This window comes from Jaculus jaculus, chromosome 1 (genome assembly GCF_020740685.1).
Source record: "Jaculus jaculus isolate mJacJac1 chromosome 1, mJacJac1.mat.Y.cur, whole genome shotgun sequence".
NCBI classification, from domain to species: Eukaryota; Metazoa; Chordata; class Mammalia; order Rodentia; family Dipodidae; genus Jaculus; species Jaculus jaculus.
Window position 1 is genome coordinate 116,337,667 of NC_059102.1, and position 27,810 is coordinate 116,365,476.

The window sequence follows — 27,810 nt, forward strand, 5'->3', positions numbered from 1 at the left end:
ATTGTTTTGTTTTGAGCTATTTTTCTCTAGCCAACAAGGCAATTTCCATCAACACTTACATTCCCTCTCAGAAATACTGACACCTTCCCCTTCTCACAAGTTAGTTGTGAAAAGGATTGGTTTCTCGAGTCAGTATAGTAACTAGGAGCTGATAGATGATACACATACATACATAGATGAGAAATGGCATGGAGGTCTTTGTTTGAATAAAAGCAGATTCTTAATCATTGTAGGAGAACCCAAAGTTGCTTCTCCTATAGATATATTCTCACTGCAATATGATAACAGATGTGTCAAGCCCATATTGATCTAATTAGGACAGGAGTGATAATGCTACCCACTCCATGGTGACATGGAGAAACAAGACACACTTCCTTCTGCCTGGTTGTTCTCCTTGCTCAGGAAATAAAGATTTCAAGCCTAAAACTTAAAAGAAAAAAATATATAAGATCTTTAGGTAATAAGCTTGGATTTCCCTCCTTTTCTGTCTTTCCAGTGACTGAAACTTTGATTAAATCAATCTTCAGTAAAAAGCAGTTAAAGAAATGTAGAAATATGTGAAGTTGAGGACTAGCCAATCTAGTCATGCTCTTGGCATGTATTTCCATGTTATTCTTTAGTAAATAATAGGTGAATTGTTGTAGATGAAAATATGAATATCACTTCTTGACCTGAAACCCTAATTTATATACAATAATTTTGTTAAAGAATGAGCCAGGTTATATGTCATTCTGCCAGAAGCCAAGACTTTTAGCGTTGTTTTTTTCCTAATAGTATTTTACATATTGAGTATCTCTTATCATGAACAGGGCCTTAATATCTTTGTCCAGTTTTTGCTTTCATTTCATGCTGTTCATCAATTCATTGCTTCCCGATGAGTGGCAGCCACCTGTGCTCTGTCCCCAGGTACATCTTCTATGGGCATTGCTCTTCTGGAGCTGTAGACATTGTAGCCTTTGGTCACTAAGAATGATGTTTTGAGAGGTTAAAAATTCCCCAGCAGAGAAGTGTGGATTGTTGCTCACTAGTGGCTTTATTTTTAAGCACATTAGTATCTTTGCTTCTGTTTCCCAGTGTGCTTGATTAGAGTTGACTCCTACTGTAACCAATCCCTGCGTCATAAAGAATCATCTGAGGGAATCCCTGCTAGTGCTTGAAGATCCACAGAATCTAGACTTGTTTGTCTGTGTCTGCTGTGTTACTGCTCAGTGGAAGATCTGCACCAAGGCCCTACACCTTTCTGCTGTGTGTCCAGACTACAGATGCTCATGGCCCCTCCTTAATAGGGTATCTTCATCTAAGATTTACTTTTAGCCTACAAAATAATGCCCAGGAAGTGAGCTTTTTAAATTTGCTGTTTGACAGGAGACCATTGAACTGAATAGGAGAACTGTCAGTTTTCCTCTTGAACATTTTAAAAGAGTCTCACAAGTTGAGAAAATGTTTTAAGAGTTATGAGGTCTTTCTATAGTTCTTTGAAAGTCATTTTAGAAAAGTTGAGCCAATGTGATGAAGAGGTTTAGGAAAATCTCATTGTGTACTTATTTGCATAGAGGAAAGAGATTTCAGAGGGAAAGGATGGGAAACCTGATCTCTAGGGACATGGGAGGAAAAGGGTGCTTTTGCGGCTCAGAGGTGATCCAAAAGGAATGCAAGCAGCTTTCCACATTCAGAGAAAATTTGCGCCCCCCCACCCATACAATTCAGGAGAGAAGGAGACTTAATGTGTTCTGCCCTGTTACTGTTTGTGACCATGTGTGTGTTTGTAACATCATTCATGATCTCCTTTTAATGGTAATTGTCTAAGATTATACTCTGTATGACTTTGTTTTCTAGGCTTCGGGAGCAAGTTCTGCTTGAACGTAGCCGACGGTTATGGAACCCATTGACATTCCAAAACAATATATACACATAACTATGTATTTGTGTGTGTGGGTGTGTGTATATATATATGTATGTGTGTATATATATGTATATGTATATATACACACACACACATAATCAGCCAAAATTAGAGAAAAGGAACAGGGATTTAATACCTTTTTTATGCTTATTTTTGTCAAACATGTACTCCTTTCATACGGGTGGCTTTTACAAGGCAACTTCCGTCATTTAATGTTTTCAATTGTAATTGTCTTAATGGAAATGTTAGATTCATATCTGATTAACATTTTTAATAACTAAAGGAAATTTTAACTTTAGTTAAGTAAAATTATTGTACAAATTCTGATCTAAAGTTTTTCAGGGGTGATTTCCCTAATGTGTGTATAAAACCAAGGTCTTATTTTCCTGATGCATAAGACCTAGTACATCAAAACTAGGCATGTGCTGTCAGATAAATAAGAGATTTCTTCAATCAGTTTCCCCCAATCAAAAAAGCCATGTCATTTTGCTTTCCAAAATATATAAGTGGACCCATTATGGGAATTTTCATAATAGCTCATGCATTTGTCAGCCAACATTAAAAAGTAACCAACTCCTCAGGTATTTGTAGTTTACCCTAATGCTTCGATAAAAGAAAGTAGGAAACAAAGGAAGGGGTAGAAAATCTTTCTTATGCAAACTTTTTTCTTCCATTTTGTCTTGCTTTCCTGTTTAACTTCAATAGCATACTCCATACATATGTGTGCCTGATTTGAAAGGAAGCTGGGGCACCCAGCAAGTTTAGCCTTTAAGTTTCTGTGTATTGATTTGCAGCTTAAGTAATGCTTGGAGGAACTTAAAAAGGGACAGAAATGTGAAGCATAAAGCATTGAAAATCCCAGTGCTTGGGCTTCTGTTTCAGAAGAAAGTTAGTAGCTTAGGGTTAAATGGCCATTTTATCCAAATGCTTGCTATAAAATCTGAAAATATACTGGCAGGTGCTCCACTCCTTGGCGATTCATTGAATATCCAGAGTTCTACAATGTTTAACTGAAGAATTGCTTAGTGTGTTGATCCTCAAGTGTGAATGTTCTTTATGTTTGGGGGTAGGTTTGGGGTTTTTTTTTTTAATTTTTTAATTCTTGAAGCTTACCAGATATGAATGGCTAATGTTCCATTGTTCTGCTTATTGTAATGGTGAATGCTTTAAGAAAAAATGTGTAATTTGCTAAGAATAATTCATGATCTGTTTATGCGATAACTTTTTGTTACAATTTTTTTAAAAAAAAGCTATTTTTGTTAATGTAAAGCAAATATTTCAGAGCAAATTTTTTAAACTTATTGCACTAAATACAGGCTCTGTAAAAAGAAAAAAAAAAGCCTCAGCATTTATCATTCCATGGAAGGAGAATCTTTTGAAAGAAAGCATTGCCTCCAACCAGAATTAGATGGTGAATTAGGCTGTGTTATGGAAATGCATACAGTTAGTGTTACTAGGGATTAATAAGCAGCTGTTTGCTAATGTGCTTCCTTTCAAAGGGTTGGACCTTTAAATTGCTGCAAAAGGTAAATTGTATTTTTTTTTAAGTATTGGTGTTCTTTACTCTTGCTAGGCTAAAAATTTGCTAAATGCCTTGGTTTCTTTTCAAAGCTAATGTAATTCTGAATTTTCAGAATACTGCAATAAGAGTTGCAATTCAAAAAGAAAAATACACACACACACAGTTAAGAGTTCATATCTTAGCAAGATCTGGGAAACCAACATTGTGAGCATAGCTACTTTGAAACAGTAATTCTCCAGAAGTTAACATCTGACATCTAGTGTTGCCCAATAGTGTCACTGTACTTTTCTGTCATTTGAAATGGAATATAATCATGTTACTAACAACTGTCCTAATAGGTGAGAAAATCATGCAGCAGAACCCCAAATACCACCTGTTTTGTAGCCATACAGGTTTGGACATTCAGAAACATTGGGAACTAAATTTAAAATTAGCAAAAGGCCTGGAAGATGGGTATCAAACAAGAAGACATTCCAGGAGCTAGCTATTTAAGGAGGTGTGCCTCCAAAGTGATCTGATGGAAGTTTTGGACTTGGAAATCAGGTTCTGCTCACTTGGAGATCCCTACATCATGGACTTTTGCTGCCCCTGCTCCATGTGCTCACAATTTCAACTACTGAAAACACCAGGAATGCTTTCTAATTATCATTTGCCACTAGAACTGTAATCAGAAAAAAAAATTGTATTTTTGTATAACTTGATTGTGTGCCATTTTATATAACAGGTCCTGTTTTACAAATAAATTTTGTTTTACTAACATTGTGTTTAGAAATTATGATCTATGTGTAACCATGTCATTTGAGTTAAATTAATCCCCAGGCTGTTTCCCTAAGTAAGTTGGTGTGCCATATAGATATATGCAAATATGCATATATGCAAGTATGTGTGTATATATGTGTATATATATATTTACATATGTATACACATATATATGATTTAGGCACCCACAGAGAGATAGTTGATATATGAAATATCACTCTCCTGTGAGCTTTATGCCTTAGTTGTTTTGATAAATCCTCCTAGAGGCTTCTTAGCAATATTTAGACATTATGTTTGGTATTCCTGCTGCCTCTTTCATTCATTGCCAGTCATCCTCCAACTAGCTATTGGCTGCCTTACTGCTACTTGCTTACTGCTTTTTTCTCCTTCCAAGTGAGAAGAATAGAGAACAAAACTATCTGGGAAATTTTGGGTCCCTGAATTAGTTTATAAACCATAGTTCTGAATTGTGACGTTTGCCATTTTCTTTGATGGTTCTTCAAAACTATATTGAGGAGTTCCATCTCTACAGTTGGTCTCCTTTTATAAATGGTATTGGTGTCCATAATGTTTTTATAGTTTTTTTCCCATCAGATAATTAAGAGCCTGGTGCATGATTTAGACACTCTGAGGTCCTGCCTCAAGAATAAGCTGTGCTATAATATGAAAGGGCAAGGATTGAATTCATTTCAGTGTAAATCCATGAGCCCCATCTTCATTAAAGAGAGGCTTACCCATGCACTAATAATAAAACATTAATAATTTAGCAAGGGCACTAAGATTGTATAATCCCTGCATGGATGAGCAGAACACAAAGCAGGTTATTCCTCGAGACCCTTTAATGCAGTGGTTAATGTTTAGGATTAAAGTTTTTATCCCTTCCTACACATAATTAAGTCCTAACTCACTACAACAGAAGTAGCTTAGCTGGGTTGGTTTCCAAATGTTTTCCCTATCAGAGGCACTTATCGAGTCCATTTAAAAATTGTTTGAAATAAATTTTCTTTAGTAGAGATGCTCTTTCCCCTTTTTTTCAGTGAAAGAAATTAAGCTGCTAGTTATAATCTCTCCCCAACACCTCTTGGTATCTGCTGAGGGCGGCCTGGCCTCCCCAGTGCAGCTTCAGGTCCACTCCACGAGTGGGTGGTGCTGGTGAGGCCCTGATGCTTTATCATGCTCCTGGGCTGCTTTATCCTCTGTCTCTCTCTTCTGAATAGCTACAAGAAATGCATTCACCCAATGTCTGCAGGGCCAAAGTACCATCCCCCTCCCACCCTCAGCCTCAGACATGTCCACCATACACAAATCACAGAGGCCCTCCTACATGCAAACTACCACCTGGGAATCAGTTCCAAAACCAGATCTATCAGCTATAGTGACTTCAATGTTTCATTGTCTTAATTTTGTTGTCATTTGAAGTTCCAGTTTCCTTCCCACAGCTTCTGAGAAGTTTCCTTCTAAGTGGAATGTAAGCTTTCACCTTCCAGTAAGTTCCTGGGCTGGGGATATAACTCAGCCCAGGAGCTCTTGCCTAACATGCACAGTCCTGGGTTTAATCCCCGATACCATCCTTTTCTCCCAGAAATACCAGTAAGTCAGTTCTCTTCTGCTTTCCTACAGCTAATTTGGAGAGGGGAATCCTCCGATCCAGAGGCTTATCAGAACATCTGACACAGCTCATCTCTGTATTCTTTTCATGCATTCCATCTGACAGATAGAAGTGCTTGCCTACAGTTGTTACGATGTGGTCTGTGAATGTACATTAGAGAGTTGTGGGATCATAAGTAAATGCAAAAAGCAGAGATTTGTGTGTTCTATATTGATGGCTTATAATGCCTTTTGCTTTAAATGCATATTCATGTTGCTCAGCATACTGAGGAATATGTTAAGCCTTTTGCAAAGTGGGCACCTTTCATACAAAGTAGCTGCTTGTGGAATCCGTGCATCTTCACTTAGTGGCATAGCCCAATTTCTGAAAAAGCAGGACCCTTGAGTATGTCAAGAACAAAATCCAAAGCTAGCAAACTTAAAAATCAAACCTAAAGCTAGACATTCTGTATATAGTGATAGATTTAAAATAGCACAGTATTCCCATTTGAATTTCATAAATTTGAGCCAAATTCTTATATTTCATGTTTTAATTAACAGAACAATTTTCATTCCAGATTACAATCTATAAAAATATATTTCTTACAGAAAACTTAAATGCAGTTTTTAAACTTGTGAGTTTCTGTAGAAAACCTTTCTTGTGTGCAGAAAAAAAATAATATCCTTTCCTCCCCATCTTGATTTTTATATGTGTAAAAATAGACAATGATTCAGTTTCAATTTTGCATGAGCAATTACTACTTTTGTAAATTATATAGACAAGACTTAAGTTTGATATTTCCTAGGGGAATTCATTAGTAAATTGGTTCAAAAGAGATAAGACTGTTAGAAACCCAAATATTAGAATGTTGTTTAGTATTCATTTTCACAACCTAAATGGTTTTATCCAGACCAGGAAGCTCAGAATAATAAAGATTTTATTCATGGTCTAGTCAAGATTTAGATGAATATGAGAACCTTAACTTATAAATGTTCTAGATATTTTTCACTCATACTTGCTGAGGTCTGAATTTAATACTTGATATTCAAAAGTAGGCTTATGTCAGTGGTCATGGGTCTCTGTAACTTATGGAAGCTACGGACTGTGTCCCAAACACTCATAGCCCATCAGATACCCCGCAGCGCTCCTAGAAGTGGTGAGAACCCACAGAGGATCCTATGAGGATGATACTTACCACCTGTAACCTGGAATCGTTTTGATAATTTAAAGATAGTCTGTGATTGGGCTGGAGAGATGGTTTAGTGGTTAAGTGCTTGCCTGTGAAGCCTAAGGACCCCCAGTTTGAGGCTCAATTCCCCAGTACCCACGTTAGCCAGATGCACAAGGAAGCGCATGTCTGGAGTTCGTTTGCAGTGGCTAGAAGCCCTGGTGCACCCATTCTCTCTATATATCTGCCTCTTTCTCTGTCTCTCTGTCTGTCACTCTCAACTAAATAAATAAAAATAAACAAAATTTTTAAAAAAGATAGTCTGTGATTTAGTACTAGGTTATAAATAGAAGTCACACTAATCTTAGTGGTCATCATCAAATCTTTGCAATAATAAAATTCCTTTCCTTGGGGATGTGAGGTGATATATTTCCTAGAGAAAACTTCTGACAAAGAGCCAAATTATTTGCACTAGACCACCAAAAGTAAAAAATCCTAAAACAAATGAAAAGAGAATCCTTACAGTTACCAATCTGCCAAGAGGCTTGGTTGTTTTTGATGTAGCTCAGATATGGCATGGTACCAGTGAATTTCTGTTTAAAATTTATCAACAAGTTAAACAATGGAAGATTATGTAAATTAGCTAAGTCAAGTATGTACTTGATTTCTTAAAATAATAGAACATTAAAGGAGCTGATGGTGAGGGTAAAAATTCATAAGGTGTTTACTTCCCACATAAATTAGGGAGGCATTGCCTGTCTTGAATCTTTTCCACCATAGAAAGCAGCCTCGCACCACTCTGGCAATAGCACCCTGCCTCCATTCCCCATGTTCGCTCCACCCTCCTGCTTTTAGGGAGCATGAGCTTGCTTCCACAATATGGTATATGGCATCTTTCAGGGAAGGCTCCCTGGGCCCTTGAAAAACAGGCAGTAATCCTCAGAGGAGTTTTAAGGTTTTTAAAGATTCGATTCTGGCAAATTGTGATTTATATAGTCAAACACAAAGCCACTACCTATATTTCCAGACTGAACAATGTAATGGAAATCTCGTAGTTGGCCAATCAATGAAAAAACAAGACAGATCAGCTCCCTGCCCACTCTAACCCCAAAGAAGGCTCTAGTGAACCTTCCAACATACAATACACATCTCCCAATACAATACAAACCTTCCATCAATACAGTTCTCTATATCAGGAGGACAGGGCCCAACATTCAAGCTAAATTTGCTAGGTCCATTTGTCATAGAAATGTAGGACTTAATGAGAATGTTCTGGTTTGGGGGTATGAATGTAACCTACCCATCCTGCCAGGGAGGAATTTTTAGTTGAGTTCTTGCTTGAGAAATGGATTTTACAGCACTTAATGTGACTAAAAGTGAATGTTGAAAAGACTTGTATAAATGGGCAGATAGATATGATCCCATGTACTATTCTACCTACCACTAAGAAATTGTGAAAGCCCTCATCATTTACTATGTTGATTAACAGGAAGGGCCTCCTGCTCCCCTATAAATCTGTTAAAATGGGAATATATCAATAATAGAATAGTTTTGATGGCTGTTGGTTGGTGACAGGGACTATTAGACAAATTTTCCCTGCCCTTTGAGTTCCAGTACATTATATTCAGAACTTTTTTCTTTAAGGGAGGGCCTCGCTCTATCCCATACTGATCTAGAATTCACACTTTATCCCAAACTGGACCCCAGGCTGGCCTTGAACTCATAGCAATTCTCCTACCTCAGCCTCCCGAGTGCTGGGATTAAAGGTGTGTACCGCCACGCCCGGCCAGTTAACTGTTTTCTATGTTTCCCTAGTACTACTGGATCTGTGATGATGCTTTCTGATTTCTTCTTTCCTCTGTCAGAGTACTGAATCCCACAGTGAAAGGAAGTTTCAACCTGACCATCTCAGAGTATTCATAACCACTATATTTACTTCTAATAGATTTGTGTGTAATGAAATAAGTCCAAGCAGGTTGTTAGTCTGACATGATTATAAAAGGAAAGGACTTTATAGATAGCGTATAAGAAGGCAGGAAGAAAATCATAAAGGGAATCTTAACAAAGTGACAAAGGTTTTGGAAAAACAGACAAAGGCAAAGCCTGTCATTTGAAGACCAAAGGTGCAACTCACTATCCGTACTATCTGACGGTCTTCCTGAGCTTTAGTTTAAGAAACAACTCCTAGAGTAAGACAGCTAAAGTTTGACCTGCTCAGGCACAGACTTCACACTCAGTATCCAGCCTACCCTGTCATACTGGGTGCCAACACAAAACAGCACATCTGTGAGTCTCTGTTTCTCACTGCTGTGTGATCCAGTGAAAAGTATGTTGTACCACGTGTTCCTATTCCATCCATCCTTCCCTCCCTCCACCCTTTCCATTCGCATCTGATTCCAGAGAGTCAAAGTAATTTTTCCATCATGTCTTGTCTTTGTCTATTACAAACTGGAGGATCACGGTTAAGCCTTCCATGAATTCCACAGTCTGGATCCCTTACTGCACTATTCTTTTGGGTTCTTTCTTATGACAGTGTCACTACACTATGCATGTGGGGAAACACATGTAGGTGCTTGAACATGCCCCACAGATGCAACTGTAGCTCTGGTATTGGTGACTGTCATTACTGACATATTGCAGACATTGCAAGAGAGCATTCTGCTCTCAGAGGACATAAGAAATATGTATATTAAGCAATTAACTTTCTGGAGTTATCAAGACTTGCTGGAAAATTAACCTCCAAGAGCTCTGAATTGGATGGCATTCCATCTGGTTTTAAAGTACACAATGGTCTTAAATGAAACGGAGCTTTGAAATGTTTTACCTGTGCCGAAATATGACTAGAAAAAAAAAAGTGCTGAACTAATGCTAAGTTTTCTGTGTACTGACTCAGTTGCCAGAATTATAATGAGAACTGTATTTTAGTCTAAGAAATGTATAGAATTTTTTATGTAATAAATAAAATTTTATAGGAAAGAATGTTATTGTCTACTGTGTCATAAGACTTTTCTGTGTTCACAGTGGTGGTTGACAGAAAGTGATCAGTTTCACATTAGGTCAGGGACCTGCAGGATACCAGAGATCTTCCCAACTATTTATTTCTTTCATCTCAGCAAGTTCCAGGGTGTTGGAGTGTGCATGTACTAAAACCATTTTCTAAAGTACAAAGTTCATCCTCTGCCCAGCCAGATTCATCTTGGAGGCCAAGTGGCCATGCAAATGCTAAGGTGACAACTGAATTAGATCCTCATGGAAAGGCCTCCATGATGCTAAGTTCACTGCAGGGAACACGCATGGCACCAGTGTGGTGTCCTGTGTGAACTGCAGCCTCCGTCTGTACTGTGTTAGTGGGAGTATGTGACAGGTGTGTCAGAGCTGAGCCCAGTGTGAACTGGAGCCTCCATCTGTACTGAGTGTGCAGTGGGTGTGCCATCATTTAGACAGCAGCTGTACTCATTAGTTTGGAAAAACCAAACTTGCTTAAAATTGACCGTTTTAGCCGAGCGTGGTGATGCACGCCTTTAATCCCAGTACTTGGGAGGCAGAGGCAGGAGGAGCATTGTGATTTTGAGGCCACCCTGAGACTACATAGTTAATTCCAGGACAGCCTGGAACAGAGTGAGACCCTACCTCAAAAACAACAACAAAAAAAAAATTGACCATTTTAAGTGATATTAGAAGTTTGTGAGAGAGAGAGGATTCACCAGGGCCTTTTGCTACTCCAAACGAACTGCAGACACATGCACCACTTTGTGCGTTTGGCTTTATTTGGGTACTGGAAAATCAAACCCAGGCTGTCAGGTTTTACAAGCAAGCATTTTTAACCACTGAGCCATCTCTTCAGCCCACCTCTCCTACTTTGTAATTTTGCATTTTTCTTAAAGCCTCATCTGCCGACTGCCCTTCGTTCTTTGATGTGAGCAATGCCCAGTTGATAACCATGATTGAATATCCCCATTCTGCTAAAAGGAATTGATATAGACCACTTGTGAGGAGTCTTCACACACTGTGATAGGGTGGAAACACTGAAGAATCCTAACCCATTGGGACTCTTCAATCTCTTTCAGCATGATTTTGATAACAAAAATTAAATAATTTCTCTCATATAAGCCACCTAGTGATTAAATAGCTTATGGAAAATCTCACATTTCCTGAATAGTACCCAGAAGTCATTCTGTTTGGTGATGAAAAGTATACTCTGTATTTTAACCTGAATTTTTAATTTCAGGGGGGAGAAATAAAGAAAAATCCAAGTGGCTCTTTGCCATATATCACTCATGACCAGCAACCTAGTCGGAAAAGTGAATCGATAGTTTGTCACTGTTGAAGGAATACTTAGAGTATATTTGCACACACATAGATGGCTGCAAAAGTATGACATGGCAGACTCATGAGACCACCGTCATGTATGCAAACCATCACTGACTGAAATGCTATGACTGTCCACGTGAATTCCAGCCAAATGGACAAGTAGGGATTGAGGTTTCAGCAGCCTCACAGAGCTGTACAGCTCAAAGCTCTTGTTGATATTGAATGGCTCTGTAAGAAGCCAATGTCTGATGAGGCTCTTTGGCTCACATCTTTGGTCAGGTGCTACAAAACTAACCCACAGGGTTATACCTCTTCATGTTGATATTTTAGTCATGGCAAGTACTAATAAAAAAGTAAGACATGCCCTGTGCCTTTAGTTACATATCATGCTTTATTTGTTGTCCAGAGTCTGAGAAACAACCTTAGAAGATACAACTTCATTGATTTTAGGATTCAGGATGGGGGGTAGAGTTAGCCATCAAGCCATTTCATGGGCTTATCAAAATTTCAATGGAAATCTTAAAACTGGGACTAGAGAGATGGCTTAGCAATTAAAGGCACTTGCTTGCAATGCTTGTTGGCCTAGGTTTGATGCCCCAGTACTTAACATAAAGCCAGATGCACAAAGTTGGCACATGCATCTGCAGTTTGTTTACAGTGGCAAGAGGCCTTGGTGTACCCATTCATTCATATCTTCTCTCTCTCTCTCTCTCTCTCTCTCTCTCTCTCTCTCTCTCTCTCTCTCTCTCCTCTTCCTCTTGCAAATAAATTTTTAAAAAAACGTAAAGCTTTTACATCTTAAGCATCCCATGGCCAAATCTGTCACTAAAGCAGCCAACAGCTCAGAAGAATTCCCTTTAAGACAAAACAGTTGTTTTCAGTAAGCCTCAACTGAGTTCTATATCCTGCAACATCACAGGATGTCAGGGGGGTTGTAGTTGATCCACTTACTTGGTCTCTCATAAAAGATTCTTGCTGCTTACAGCAACACAATTTAACACACAAAATAATCTCCACCCACCAAAAGAGAGGCCAGTGGAAACTGAGAAAATTAGCTGTAAGAAATCCTAGGCTGGGCATATGGCTAAACTATACTCTTATAGTCCTGGCAAAGAGAAACCAAAACAGGGACATAAATTCCCAATTTTTTTAGAGAGAGGGTTCGAAGGAGGGTTTCACTCTAGCCCAGGCTGACCTGGAATTCACTTTGTAGTTTCAGGGTGGCCTCAAACTCACGGTAATCTTCCTACCTCTGCCTCCCAAATGCTGGGTATAAATTCCCAATTTAATAGGAGGGACTAGCCAGGCATGGTTAGTGATAAAGATAGGAGTTACAGGCTTGGAATAACATTCACAGCATAGTTAGTGAAAAATCAAGGGGATACACCAATCTTTAAACATGACCTTACCTAAAATAAATGGTACATGTCAAATTTAAGGTATAGTAAATGCTTTAACAATTCTGTCAACACTGAATGTTGATACATTAATTGAAAATTTTGGTTATAATAAAATCATTAAAAATGAATTTTTTGAGCTATAAGATGAAAACGTTTAATATCTTCTTTTCGGTTTTGTTTTTGTTTTTTTGTTTTTTTTTTTTTTTTTTTTTTTTTTTGGTTTTTCGAGGTAGGGTCTCACTCTAGCCCAGGCTGACCTGGAATTCACTATGGAGTCTCAGGGTGGCCTCAAACTCACAGCAATCCTCCTACCTCTGCCTCCCGAGTGCTGGGATTAAAGGCGTGCACCACCATGCCCAGCTTATATCTTCATTTTTTGAGACAGTGTCTCATTATGTAGTCCAGGCTGGTCTTGAACTTACGATCCTCCTGCCTTAGCCTTCTTGAATGCTAGGATTATAGGCATGAGTCATTACACATGACAGTTGGTCAGTGTTTATATTGTTTTTACTTTTTTGTTTTTTTTAAGGTAGGGTCTTGCTCTAGCCCAGACTGACCTGGAATTCACTATGGAGTCTCAGGGTTGCTTCAAACTCACAGCAATCCTCCTACCTCTGCCTCCTGAGTGCTGGGATCAAAGGCATGCACCATCGTGCCAGGATTATATTAATTTTTTTTAAGATTCTTGAACTCAGTTGTCTACTGTCTCTTTTTGCATTAGTAATATCAACAATGAAACCATCCAAAGATGTAAAACTATGAAGTATTGAAATGGTTCAGCAGTTAAAGACACTAAGCCCACAGATGGTAGACTCAAAGATTTTTGTAATTCTTCCCCAAGGTTATATTTCTCATACATATCTATGAATATTAATTTTTGCATTTTACCTTTATTGAATCTTTCCAATGCATTTTGTCAAAGCATTAGTTTTCCTACAACTAGTCTCATCATCTTCATTGTTTTTATCAAATACATAATAAAGAAACACACCATTGAGTAACACCTCACCTGGAATACCACACATTAATAAACACTCCTGATTTCTGCCAGGTACAATCCACTGATATTAGAACAGCCACAGGCCCCCTAAATGAGGTCTCTCCCCAGGAACATTGAGCGCCCTCTACCCATCAGCCAGTACCTTCTACACAAGGCCAGAGAATGGTAGAAACCTGGTAAGATGGTTAAGTAGAAGTCAGCTAAGAGAGCCAACCTGTTTAAATCAAAATGATAATTACACATACTGCATGTTAGCAGCTTATGGATAATTTTAGTTGGGTTTTTTTCCCCTCTGCTTATCTGTATATTTGAAATGTTCCTCTGCGGTTTTTTAATATGAATACATTAAGTTATATTAAAAACAAATAGCCAGGTGAGATAATAAAATCACAATAAATAAACTAGTGGGGTGATAGGCCAGTAGAGTAGAAAAGATAAATCCCAAAACACATCCTATTATTGATAAGGATTTAATAAAGTTAAAAATATACCTCAAATGAAAACTGAAGGAAAGAATTTTTAATAAATGGTGTTTGGGACAACTGACTCTCAGTTTAAAAACAAATTTAGTCAGATGCAAATGGATTAGCTATGTTTGGTAATTAGAAAAGTGAGAGGCCAAGAGCAAGAGTGGGGAGGAGTTGAGAGGTTGACAATGATTACAAAATTATAGTGATAGAATGATACACTTTTGGGATCTGATGTGATCTGCATCTCACATTGGTAGAATATGATGGTGAGGTCTATTTCAGATACTTTTCTTAAATCAGCTCCACTTAAATGCTTCAAGTTCAGCTACTTTGTAAACAAGCATTTCCTGAGGCCGCCTCTGTCCAGGCAGTTACATTCCTGGAGCTCAATGATAAATACCCCCTGATCCTAAGGACCTCCCAGTCTGATGAAGAAACAGCAACCCAACTATGAGGAAAGGAGGGTGCTTGGGAGTATGAGGGAGATGCTGAGGTCATGGGAAGAAGAAGCTACCTGAGTCTTGAAGGATGAACAGAAATTACCCGGATGGCAAAGGGGCAGAGCCAACTGCATACTGAGCTGGTATGGTATTAAAAAAAAAAAACAAAAAACAGTGGAACAGAGAAAACAATATTCTGGGCAACTATATTAGTTACTTCACTACAAAAAAATAATAACCTGACTGAAGCAACTTAAGGAAGGATTTATTTTGGCTCACAGTTGCAGGCTTTGGTCCACTGTGGTAGCAGAAGCATCAATCAGCTTGGTCACATTGCATCTGCCATCAGGAAGGAGTGAGACATGTTGCTGGTGCTCCTCCAGCTTCTTTTTATGAAGACCTGGGCCCCCATGGAATGGAACTTCCCACATTTAGGGTGAGACTTCCTACCCCATTTCACTCTAACTAGAAAGTCTCACCCAAAGGTTTATTTCGATTGTGATTCTAAATACCATCTAATTGACAAAATTAACCAGAACACCAATACAACAGTCTATCAGGGCGTGTCTAGAGAAGAGAATGTTTGGATGTCCCACTAGAACTGACTTTGGTGAAGATACAGCAGATGTATGTGGGGGGAGGGATTGTGCTCCAACCTAAAGTGAACTGTGAGATGCCTATGACAGATTATAAGCCGAGGAGTTACCCAGGTGTGTGGAGCTGGGCATGGAGGTGGAAATTTAAAAGGAGATTTGGGAGAAAGAGGCTTGGAGTCAGGACCTGAGGAGAATGGAAGAGGAGGATGCCAGAGGGAAATGCAGTAGGTTGGAAGGCTAATCAAATTTGGGTTGGGGAGACGGAAAATGAATCACAGAGGCATAAATTCAGGATGGTATGTGCCACCTCTGAGTCTAAGTTCAAGGGCTGGACCAGATTGTCAAATTCACCCAGGCTGTGATTGTCTAGCCCACTGGATATTGAATACGTCTAATTTTTCTGCTCAATGCTGTCTGTTATAAAATCTCTGTAATGTGTAGAGGAGCCAGTTTGAGAAGAACTGGAAGACCTATAAATATTTCTGTGGCCAGCACAAAGTTTTTCCACTTTTTTTTTCTTTTTTTGGTTTTTCAAGGTAGGGTCTCACTCTGGCTCAGGCTGACCTGGAATTCACTATGTAGTCTCAGGGTGGCATTGAACTCTTGGTGATCCTCCTACCTCTGCCTCCCAAATGCTGGGATTAAAGGCATGTGCCACCACGCCCAGTTTTCACTTTTTGGTGATAAATAAACCTCCATAATTTCTGGGTTTTAGTTGAGAGTTCCAACACCGCAGTGACTTAGGAGCTGCAGGTAAACGTCCCAATAGGCACTGCTTTGCTCTTGTCACCTTAGCATATAAATATATTAAGATTAAAAATATAAAAGCATGTATAGCTAGAAAGGAACAAGTAGGCTAGACTCCAGACCTTTTATGACCAACTTCCGGTGAATTACTAATACTTTGCACTTCCTAGCAATCTGGAAAAAAAAGAAAAAGAAAAACATTAAGATTTGCAGAATTTAATTCACTGGTGGAAGAAAGTATATGCGTATTCTTCAAAATACTGCAAATGCAAAAGTAGTCTACATATGCTCATTGAAGCAAAGTTTGGAGGTGTGCATGATCCCAACATGAAACCTCTGTAGGCCTTCACAGAATCTGTTCCTCAAGTATGTCACTATTGGTGGTTCCTGAGTAAAGCAGAGTTAATCTTTGTTATTCCAAGACACTTACTTAGTCCTTTATAGCTAAGGATATAGAAATGAGAGATCTGGAGCTGGAGAGATGGCTTAGTGGTTAAAGCACTTGCCTGCAAAACCAGGGGATCCTGGTTTGACTCTCCAGGACATAAGCCAGATGCACAAGGGGGTGCATATATCTGGAGTTTGTTTGCAGTAGCTGGAGGCCCTGGCATGACCATTCTCTGCTTCTTTCTCCCTCTTAATAAAGAAATAAGTAAAGTATATTTTTTTAAAAAAAGAAATGAGAGATCTGATCTCTGCCTTCCAAAATCTCAGTCTCTTTAGGAAGACAGTGGTGTAAGTAGGTGGTTGTAACAGAGTGTACCCGCTGCTCTAGCAGAGCTAGTGCAAGGAGATAATACTTCAGGTGGATATAGGGGTATAATAAGTAAATAAACCTGTTAGAGGTAGTGTATTCCAAGCAAAAGCAATGGTATCTGTGAAGAAACGTGTGAGTTCGTACTGAAGGGTGTGTATAGAGATAACATTTAGAGAAGTCAAAAGAGATCAGAGTTCAAAGATCTTGTAGACCATAGCAAAGGACTTGATTTTAGGCTGAAAACGAAATAGGAACTCACTGAAGGGTTATAAGCAAGGCAGTGTTTGATGGTATTTGCATTTTAGGGGAAGAAATTCCTCTTAGGAGGGAGTATAGTGTAGAATGGGTTGGTCAGGAAAGCCAATGAGGAGACTCATTTTATAGGCCAAATGAGCAAAAGTAGGTAGGTATAAAAGGCCTTAGGCAGCACGCAGCAACAGAAGGGAGGGAAGGGGATATATCCAAGATAATGAATGGGTATAATAATCAGAACTAGATGAATGATTGGTTGATTGATTGATTTAAGGACCAAGGTGAAGATAGCAGTCAAGTGAATCTCCAGGTCCTATTTTACATGCAATACTGCATTGGAAGATGATTTACTTTTCTCCTAGGAAGAGCCACGTTAAATGGAAAGTCCTATTTACACTAGTAGGGAGAGGTGACAGAAAATACAGAACATAACCAAGTAATAAATCCAATGAATGACAGTCGGAACATCTGGATTCATCTCCAGTTACATGTTCATTTTTCTCTGTGTCTAATTTACCTTATGGATGAGATATATTAATTAGTCTGTGCTGTGGGAGTATTGCATTAATTAAGTGAAGTGATATGTATGTGCTTAGAAACAAGTTATATGTGCAAGAGTTGGCATCTCATTGTCTGATGCATGAAGGAGCCTGCACAGTATAAAAAAGAAAAATGTCTTCAGTCAGAAATATGGGTTTGGATATCTTTCTACCATTTGTACAAGCTGCATACTTAGGAAACACTATGAAACCTTTCTGGGACTCAGGACCTTCCTTTGTCAAATGAGAATAATGATGTCTTATAGGGATTTTATAAAGTTAAATGATAATTTTTCCATCTGATCAATAATTACCCAACAGATAGAGTGCCTTGAATCCATTAGAAACTGAGAAAGTAGAACGGAACAAGTTAATGTTGAGTTCGTTTTTCCATAGCAAAGCTAACGGTGATATGGGGTGACCAAGGTGGTCAATGAGGGAAGTCAAAGGTCCCCTCTCCCTTGAAGAAATGGTAAAGGTGGCAGAAACTAGTAAATCAGACTTGGCAGACACTTTATCAAATAATGGACTTATAAACCAAGCATAAGGACAGTCATTTCAATACAAGAACATCGATGCATTTTAACACGTATGCATACCATCCCCATTCACGCATCGGCAGTATCTGTGGAGTTGGCATAGCTCATGTCCCTCATGTGTCTTCAAGAGTATGGATCTGTTTCAAATATTTTATTTTATTATTTACTTGTGTGAGTGAGAGTGGAGTGGGGGTGGAGCATGCCAAGGCCTATGAGGGGAGGTCAGAGGACAACTTTCAGGTTGCTTCTCCACCTTCTCTGAGGCAGGGTTTCTTGCCCTGGACTCTCGCTCTGCTGCGCTTTGCTGCACTTGGCATAAGCTTCCAGGAAATTCCCTGTCTCCGCCTTCCAGCTCACTATCAATGTCGGCATCGCCATTCCTACTGCTCCTGGCTTCTGGCTTTTGATGTAGGGTCTGGGGATGGAACTCAGGCACTCCAGCTCAAGTGGTGAATGCTTTGAAAGCAGAGCCATCTCCCCAGACAAGGTCAGATCTTGCTCTCGAAAACATTGTTTTGACCTATGTGGTGTCTGCTGCGGGGATCAACTCAGCGGTTTGTCTTTGTCTCACTCTCCTTAGAACCTTCTTAAGGCTGATAGAAACCTCTTTACTGATGTCTGTCAAAAACACTGAAAGGCAGATTTTCCAGCCAAAGCAACCTGGGTGTGTAATAAGGACTTTGAAAATCTCCTGCATATGGCCGAAAATTTGCACTGCAGCCTGTCTGCCTAGTCTGGGTGGAGAGAGGATCTTGAATATTCATTCACCTCTGGTGACCTGACCATGAAGCTGCAAGCGGAAAGTGAATACAGACCACAGCAGAATTGGAAACAGCTTTGCCAAGTTAAGGAATGTCCACACACAAAATGAATGAATCTGTAAGAATTGGGAAATAATTTTTTTTATACCAGACACTAAGAAAATTCACCAGCTTACTAGCTGAACAGAGACTTCAATGGCCTAACACAGCAAATATTAGGTAGAATACCACCTTTACCAAAAAAAAAAAAAAAAAAAGTTTAAAAAACTCACTAAGAACTGTAACCTACAACAAACAGCAATTTAAAAAAAAATTAAAGTTTAAAAATAGCCCATTTTAAAAAATAGCCTTGGGGGAAGGAAAAAAAATCTGTTTTCTAAAGTTGCCATTTTATAATATTCAAATTTTCCACCTGTCAGCAACAACAAAAGAATACAAGGCACACACACACATAAAAGTATAAATTATTAAATGGAGAAAGTAATGGAAACTCCCTGACAAAATTTAGCTATTGGACTTAGAGATTTTAAATCAACTGACCTAAATATGACCAAAGGGATAAAGAAAACCATGTACAAAGAATTAAATAAAACTCAGAGAATAAATCTCACCAAATAGACAATATCGTTAGAAATAGAAATTATTATAAAAAGAAACCAAATAGAAATTCTGGAGTAAAAGTAAACTATCATTTTTTTTAAAAAAAATTACTGGAATTAGAGAGATGGCTCAGTGGGTAAAGCATTTGCCATGAAATAGAGGATGCCTGAGTGACCCCACATAAAAACCAGAAACTGCTGTGGCCTTCTGTAATCCCAAAATGCCTATGGCCAGGTGGAGATAGACCAGGAAGTGTAGCAAATAGAGCAGCGAACAACAAAAGTCCCTGCCTCAAATGAGGTGAAAGCAGAAGACCAACACCTGAAGTTGTCACCTGACTTACACACACACACACACACTCTCACACACACACACACACACACACACACACACACACACACCATTACACACAGTTGGTCACATGCACACAGACCAAAAGATCACTAAGGCTTAGTAGAATATTTGAGTAAGTAGAAAAAAAGACTCACTGAATTAAAATTAAAAAAACAAGTCAACAGATGATTCAGCTTCAGGAGAAAGAAAAGTATGAAGGAAAAAAAGAAGCCTTGGAGACAGGTGGGATACCATCAAACATACTAGCATATACATCATGAGAATCCCAGGGAAGAAGGAGAAAAGAGTAGAAGCAAAAAGAGTATTTAAAATAATAAAAACTTCTCAACATTGATGAAAAACTTATGCCTACACATCCAAGAAACTCCATGTAGGATACTTTCAAGGACAGCAACACCAAGACAGCATAATCAAATTGTTGACAGAGATCAAGACAGAGTGTACCGCACACAGCAAGAGGGAAACAACTGATTTCATACAAGCGAATCTTCATAAAACTATTCTCTGCTTCTTATGAAACGATGAATATTATAGGAACAGGAGATGACATATTTGTAGTTCTGAAAGAAAAACTACTATCAAGAGTTCTTCACCATCAAAAGCATTCTTCAGAACTAAAGGAGAAATCAGGATGTTCCCAAATAAACAAAAGCTGAGGACACGTGTTCAGTACATGTCCCCTTCCAAAACCTGCAGAAAGGAAAGGAAAATAGTGAACTGTAGCCATGCCCTCCTCCCCCGCAAAAAAAACAGTAAAGTAACTGTAGGTAAATATAAAAGCTAGTATAATTATATTTTTGTCACACAACTTTTTTCTGATTTAAAAAGCAAACGCATAAACAATAATTATAATCTATGTAAATAGGCATCCAGTGTATAAAGATGTAATATGTGCTGCTTCCAAGGCAGCCTGCAATCCGAGGTCCAAGTTTAACTCAAGTGAGATGCACAACAGTAAGTAGCTAGATGAACTCAAATGCAGTACCTCAGGCACTTCTGGAGCTGAAGATAAACCTCATCCTCCAGTCTTAGCTAGGGGAGCTGAACTTCATAGCAGCTAAGGAAATTAAGTTGTTGGTGATGATAAACATTATCATAATCTTTCTCATATATCATTATCATATATACTAAGTACGGTCACATCTGAAAATTCAAGTCTCTCCAGTATGCAAATTGGGGGAGGACAACTAGGAGAAAGCAAATGGTCTTTATTGTTCAGAGAAGAATTCTGCCCAAACTAATTCAAAAACATCTATAAAAAATGAAGTGTCCTGAGAGCTGCATGCTGAGAGCCATGCACAGTGCCATCCTTGATAATGTGACCTTTCCAAATGACATTAAGGATAAAAGAGTCTGCATGCAACTGGATGGATCCCACTCAAAAGGTTTATTTGGATAAAGCACAACAGTATAATCAGGAACACATTTCCTGACATCTGTAAGAAAGTCATAGATAAAGATGCTATTTTTGGAATTTCCTGAATTTCAGTTGTAGATGAAAAATGACTGTCATCCACAGTTTTAAAAAAGTAACATGAAAACAAAATGGGGGGATGGTAGAGCAGCAAAGGGAGTTTTGTATATTGGCATTAATTTCAAATTAACCTGTTATTAATTTGAGGTCCTCACTGTAACATCCGGGTAGCAAAAAGAAAAGAATTGAGAATATATTCAGAAAAGGAAATGAGAAAAGAACAAAGTAATAATATACAAGAAAAACATTGATCAGTCATTTATGGTAGCACGTGGCAGGAGCCCCAGCACTAGGGAGGGTGAGGCAAGAGGAGTGTGAATTTGAGGCAAGCATGGGCTACATTAGCAAGACCATGTGGCTACACACAAAAGAAGCAGTAATAGAGAAGTTAGGAACATGAAAGATACAGCATATGGAACGGAAGTAGCAGAGAAGCTGGAGGAAAACTTTGTGGTCAGCAATTGCTTCAAATGCAAATGGATCGTGCTTCCAGGTGAAAGGCAAAGTTAGCAGGATGTGTTTAAAAACAAAGTAGCAGCTGGGAAAGGGTTCAACTATTAGAGGCACTTACTTACCAAGCCTGCCAACCCAAATTCAGTCTTCCTCACACCCCTATAAAACCAGACACAGGGCTGGAGAGATGGCTTAGCTGTTAAGGCATTTGCCTACAAAGCCAAAGGCCCCGGGGTTTGATTCCTCAGGACCCATGTTAGCCAGATGTACAAGCAGGCGCATGTGTCTCAAGTTCATTTGCGGCCCTGGCACGTCTGTTGTTTTTTCTCTCTCTCTCCCTCTCCCTCTTTCTCTGCCAAATAAATAAATAAATATAAATAAAATATTAAGGAAATTGAGAAATCTTAAAAAAAAAAAAAACAGACGCAAAGGGGCAATGTGTCTGTGATCCATCAGTAGGCCTCTAACAATGGGAGGCAAGCCAGGACAACCCAAAGCTTTTAAGCCAACCTCATTTGCAGCTGCAAAAAGCCTAAGGAAGAAGATCACAGACACCTTCTGGTTGGCCTCTGACCTTCACATACACGTGCTATGGCATTGCCGTGCCTGTACACACATGTACATACACACATGCATCCAAATAAGGAAGTAAAATTTTTAAACATACTATAATTATATAGCATCTTTAAGTGATTCAATTTACAGCCAAAGACACAACAGATTGAAAGTAAGAGGATGGAAAAGAATATCCTGTGCAAACATTAACCAAAAGCAAACTAGAGTAGCTATGAAAACATCGAGAAAACAAGCATTAAGACCAAAAAAAAAAAAAAAAAATGCTACTAGAGAAGAAGGACATTTTATAATGGCGAAATAAATGACCCATTGAAAATATATAGCAATTATAAACATGTTCACTTAATAAGAGAATCCAAAATAAATAAAACAGAAACTGACAGAATTAAAATTAACAATACTAGTTGGGAGTTCATTATTCCAGTTTCAATGTGGATGAAACACCTAGAGAAGGTCAAGAAGGAAATACAGACTTGACTACCCAGCAGAGGGAGACTACCCAGTAGAGATGTCTGCAGAGGTAGAGTGCTCTACCCTATCCACAACACTTCCTCCATGGCACATGGTGCACTCTCTAGGTTAAGCCATGCATTAAGACATAAAACATAGCTAGGTGTGGTGGCACATACCTTTAATCCCAGCACTTGGGAGGCAGAGGTAGGAGGATTGCTGTGAGTTCAAGGCCACCCTGAAAATACAGAGTTAATTCCAGGTCAGCCTTGGCTAGAGTGAAACCCTACCTCAAAAAAAAAAAAAAAAAAAAAAAAAAAAAAAAAAAAGGACATAAAACAATCCCCAGTACATTTTAAAAGATTTTATTATAGAAGATACACTCTAGGTCAAAATTAAATGGAATTAGAATTCACTAAAAATAAGTCACCCAAATCTGTGGCAATTTAAAAACATACTCTTAAATAAACACTAGGTCATAAATGAATCACAAAGGGGCTGGGGAGATTGCTAAGTGGTTAGGGCACTTGTTAGCAAAGCCTGATGGTCTGGGTTCAATCTCCCAGTGTGCAAGTAAAGACAGATGCACAAAATTATGTGTGCATCTGAAGTTCATTTGCCATGGCAAGAGGCCCTGGTACCCATTCTCATTCTCTCTCTCTCTCTCGTTAATAAGTAAAAATATAAAAAAATGAATCACGGGACTGGAGAGATTGCTTAGTGGTTAAGGCACTTGCCTGTGAAGCCTAAGTAAGTGCCAACATTCAAAAAGAAATACTTCATGGGCTGGAGAGATGGCTTAGTAGTTAAGGCACTCTCTGCAAAGCCTAAGGACCCAAGTTCAATTCCCCCATACCTATGTAAGCCAGATGCATATGGTAGTGCATGCATCTGGAGTTCGTTTGCAGTGGCTAGAGGTCCTGGTATACCTGTTTTTTCTCTCTCTCTAATAATAAAATATTTTTTTAAAAGCATTTTAAAACCTTAACCTAAAGTTCCACCTTAATAAACCAATAGACCCAAAGCAACTTAAATGTAAAGTGAGGAAAAGGAAGAAAATAAAAAGTAAAGTGTGGGGCTGGAGTTCAGTGGTTAAAGGACTTGTCTTCAAGTTAAGGGACTGTTGATTCCTTAGCACCCAGGTAAACCCAGATGGTCAAAGTGGCATATGCATCTGGAGTTTGTTTGCAGCTGCGAGAGGCCCTGATGCACCCTTTCTCTCTCTAAAAGGTCAGTTCTTTAAAAAAGATCAAGAAAACTGACAAATTTTGAAATAAATTGACCAAGAACAATGACAACTGAAATTGTTAAATCAGAAATGAAAGTGGGGACAATATCACTAATTTTAAGAATTTTTTTTCCTTTTCTTATGAGGTTAAGAGAATGCTATCTACAAATAATTTCTCTTTATAAGGTATAAAGTGTAAACCAGATCTAGATGGAACAAACTCCTACACACATCAACTACAGCTGAAACTCAAAGCAGACTTACAGGAAATTAGTGATCCAAATCCCAGCACTGCACAGATGAATCCCATCAAGTGTTTAAAAAAAAAACTAACACCAATATTGTTAGTCTTTCAAAAAAAAAAAAAAAAAAGAACCAGGCATGGTAGCATACATCTTTAATCCCAGCACTCAGATAGCAGAAGTAGGAGGATCTCTGTAAATTTGAGGTCACTTTGAGACTACATAGTGAATTTCAGGTCAACCTGGACCAGAGCAAGACCTTGCCTTGAAAACATATTAGAAGAGGAAGATATACTTTTTAGTTCCTTGTATGAGTTCAACATTATACAGGTAAAGACTACACAAGAAAAGTAACTACAGATCATCTCTTATTAATATAGATAAAAATTTCAATAAAATACAAGCAAACTAAACCTTTTTTTTTTAAAAAAAAAACACTTTTTAGAAAAGTATATACTATACCAAATGAGAATGAGATTTATCCAAGGAAATGCAAAAGTGATACATTACATGAAAATCAGTTAATATGATATACATATATGTAGAGTGGGAAACATCATCTCAATTGATTCAGAAAAAGCTGCTGACAAAATCCAGAACTGTTCATCATTTAAAAAAAAAGCTCCGGGCTGGAGAGATGGCTTAGCGGTTAAGTGCTTGCCTGTGAAGCCTAAGGGCCCCGGTTCGAGGCTCGATTCCCCAGGACCCACGTTAGCACAAGGGGGCGCATGTGTCTGGAGTTCGTTTGCAGTGGCTGGAAGCCCTGGCGCGCCCATTCTCTCTCCATCTGTCTCTCTCCCTCTCTCTGTCACTCTCAAATAAATAAACAAAAATGAACAAAATAAAATAATTTTAAAAAAGGCCCAACAAACTAGGAATTAGTGGAAACTTGGTCAGTCTGTTATAGGGCGTTTGTGAAAAACCCATATGTAGCATTGTATTTAATGATAAAAGGTGAACAGTATTCCCCCTCAGGTCAGAAATGAAAAATTGATGTCTTTTTATACTCTACATTGTATTGAGGGCTCTAGCTAGGACAATTAGATGAAATAGTAAATAAATAAGTTTGAAAATCACTCAAACTTAAAGAATGAATTAATGTTATATAATGTCCTAAAGAATTCACAGAGAAACTATTAAAAATTAATAAATGGATTAAATATTGTTGGAAGAAGCAAGGTCAACACATGTAAACCATCTTTGTTTTTGTATACTACCAATGAACAAAATATAAAAGGAAATGAAAACAGTTTCATTATAAGAGCTTATTGAAAAGAGTAAGGCATGGGTTGCGGAGATGGCTTATAGGATAAAGCTCTCGCTGGGCAGCTCTGAGGACCCAAGTTTCAATCCCAGAGCGCATGTAAACACTGGAAGCTATGATAGGCCTCTGTAATCCCAGTGCACCCATGGAAGATGGGAGGCAAAGACAGAACAGCAGTTTCTATCAAATTCCCATTACTTGTTATAGAAATGAAAATAGTGATTAAAAATTCATGTGAAACTGCATGAGAAATATCACTTTATGATTTCAAAACCCTCTATAAGGCTGAAATAATCAAGCAGTCAGGGGCTGACATAAGAATAGTGATAAAAATCAATAGAATAGAGTCCAAGCATGGAGATAAAGCCATGTGTCAGTGTGTGTCAAGACCATTCAATGGGGAAAGAATAGTCTGTAATGTCAGTAAATGATGCTTGTACAACTTGGTGGCCATATGCAAAAACATCAGGTTGGATCTCTACCTCATAAGACCTACAAATTTTAAGCCAAGTGGTAGTGCACACTTATAATCCTAGCACCTGCGAGGTGGAGGCAGGAGGATCAGGAATTCAAGGACAGCCTCAGCTACATGGCAACTTCAAGACTAGCCTGGGTTACATATGACCCTATCTCAAGAAACAAACAAAAAATAACTAAAACTTAAACAAATATATAACTTTAAGAGTTAAAACTAAAAAACTGTTAGAAGAGAAAAACAGGAGTAATTCTTTAAATTTTGAATTTGGCCATGGTTTCTGGATTCTGAAACCAAAAACATAAGCAACAAAAGAAAAATACATAAGTTAGACTTCATAAAACTGAGTTTCCATTTGAAAAGACAATTAAAAATATGAAAAGACAACCCACATAATGGAAGAAAAATACCTGCTCTTCATGTATCTGTTAAGGGCCTAGTAGCCACATATAAAAAGAACTCTTGCTGCTTGACAGCAAAAAGATAAATAATCTGAAATAAACAAAAGGGCTCAAGTCTACATTTCAACAAAGAAGAATTTTTTTTAATATGGAAGGAAAACTGTCAAGAGATGCTAAATGTCATTAGGCAAATACAGGTCAAAATACTAATGAGATTTACAACTTCATACCAACCAGAATGGGTATAATCAAATAGACCATAACAAGGGCTGACAAGAATGTAAAGCAATTAGAGCTCTCGCAGTGCTGATGGGAATATAGTACTGCAGTCATTGTGGGAAACAGTTTGGCAGTTCTCAGCTACAGTGAATTATCAAGTCACCCGACAATCACATACCTAAGTATAGACACAAGATAGTTAAAACCAGGTGTCCCTCCTTCCCACTCTGGCTATTCCCCTCTCCCTCACCCCCCACATTGTACAGATCTTGACTTTTTGTAATTATCTCACTAATGCCCGTTATGGTGAGAGAATAAGATTGTTCAAGTCAAGAGTCCAATGTGGGATCACACACTGTACTCAGTTTTCATGTCTCACTCATTCCCTTTACTTTGGTCCAATTCCTCACTATTTGTCACACATGACCTCAACATTTTTGAAGAGTTGGGTCACTTATTTTATTAAAAGTTCTTCAATTTGGTTTGTCTTGAGTTTTCTTATAATTAGATTGAAACAATGCATGTTTGGTAGAGGAACATCAGTGCCCATGCTGTCCTCAGGACAGTACCGCTTATTTCCCTCATGGGCTTTTCTACCTCCAATCCTTCACATTTCTTTCTTCTTTGCAGATGCCTGGAGCTCCAACAGTGGGTTGGAATTCCACTGGTCATCATCAAAGCAGTAAAGCGACAGATACCTGCCATGTGCCAGAGTCTGTGCTGTGTGGTGCATGTGTGCGTGGCTTGTCCACACGCATACTTACTTCAGTCCCGCAAGTGCACACAGCAGCCTTGCCTGAGAAAGTTAGAGGTTAAGGCCAGTGTCCAGTGGCTAATGGCTGTTCCACAACTCGGCCTGCAGTCTTCACTGCTGCAAAGCTTTGTCACCTTGCCTATGCTAAGTGCTTCCATGCTTGACCCCTGATGCATTTCCCGTTCTTCTGCAGCTTAAGCCTCCTTCTTGGACTTCACCTTGTTTATTCTGGTTATAAATGATGAGGCTGAGCTGCGAACCAGACCTAAGGAAACAATGCACATCCACAGTCAAACACATGGACATGCACATACATACACATGGGTGGCCATGGCACATGTACATCTACACCCATACACATGAAAGTGCACACACATACACACAAATGACCATGGCACATGCACACTTGTACATGTGACCATGTACACACATACACACATGTGGCCATGGCACATGTACATTCACACTCATACATGAATATGCATACACATGCACATGATACCGTGGTGCATGCATATGTACACTTGTCCACATGAACATGCACATACATACACACATGATGCCATGG

At 38.6% G+C, this 27,810-nt stretch overlaps 1 protein-coding gene across 3 annotated transcripts in view; it reads left to right on the plus strand.

The window, feature by feature from the left end:
• Positions 1 to 27,810, plus strand: part of Slc44a1 (solute carrier family 44 member 1) — a 224,334-nt gene that overhangs the window by 150,910 nt on the left and 45,614 nt on the right. For 2 of the 3 annotated variants that reach the window (XM_045141827.1, XM_045141829.1), the window contains one exon: positions 1,837 to 4,182. The exons of the other annotated variant lie outside the window; for it this stretch is intronic. In XM_045141827.1, coding sequence (XP_044997762.1) covers positions 1,837 to 1,860 — 24 coding nt within the window. In that variant the 3' untranslated portion in view covers positions 1,861 to 4,182. Of the gene's footprint in view, positions 1 to 1,836; positions 4,183 to 27,810 lie in introns of those variants that run through there. 3 annotated transcript variants of the gene reach the window in all.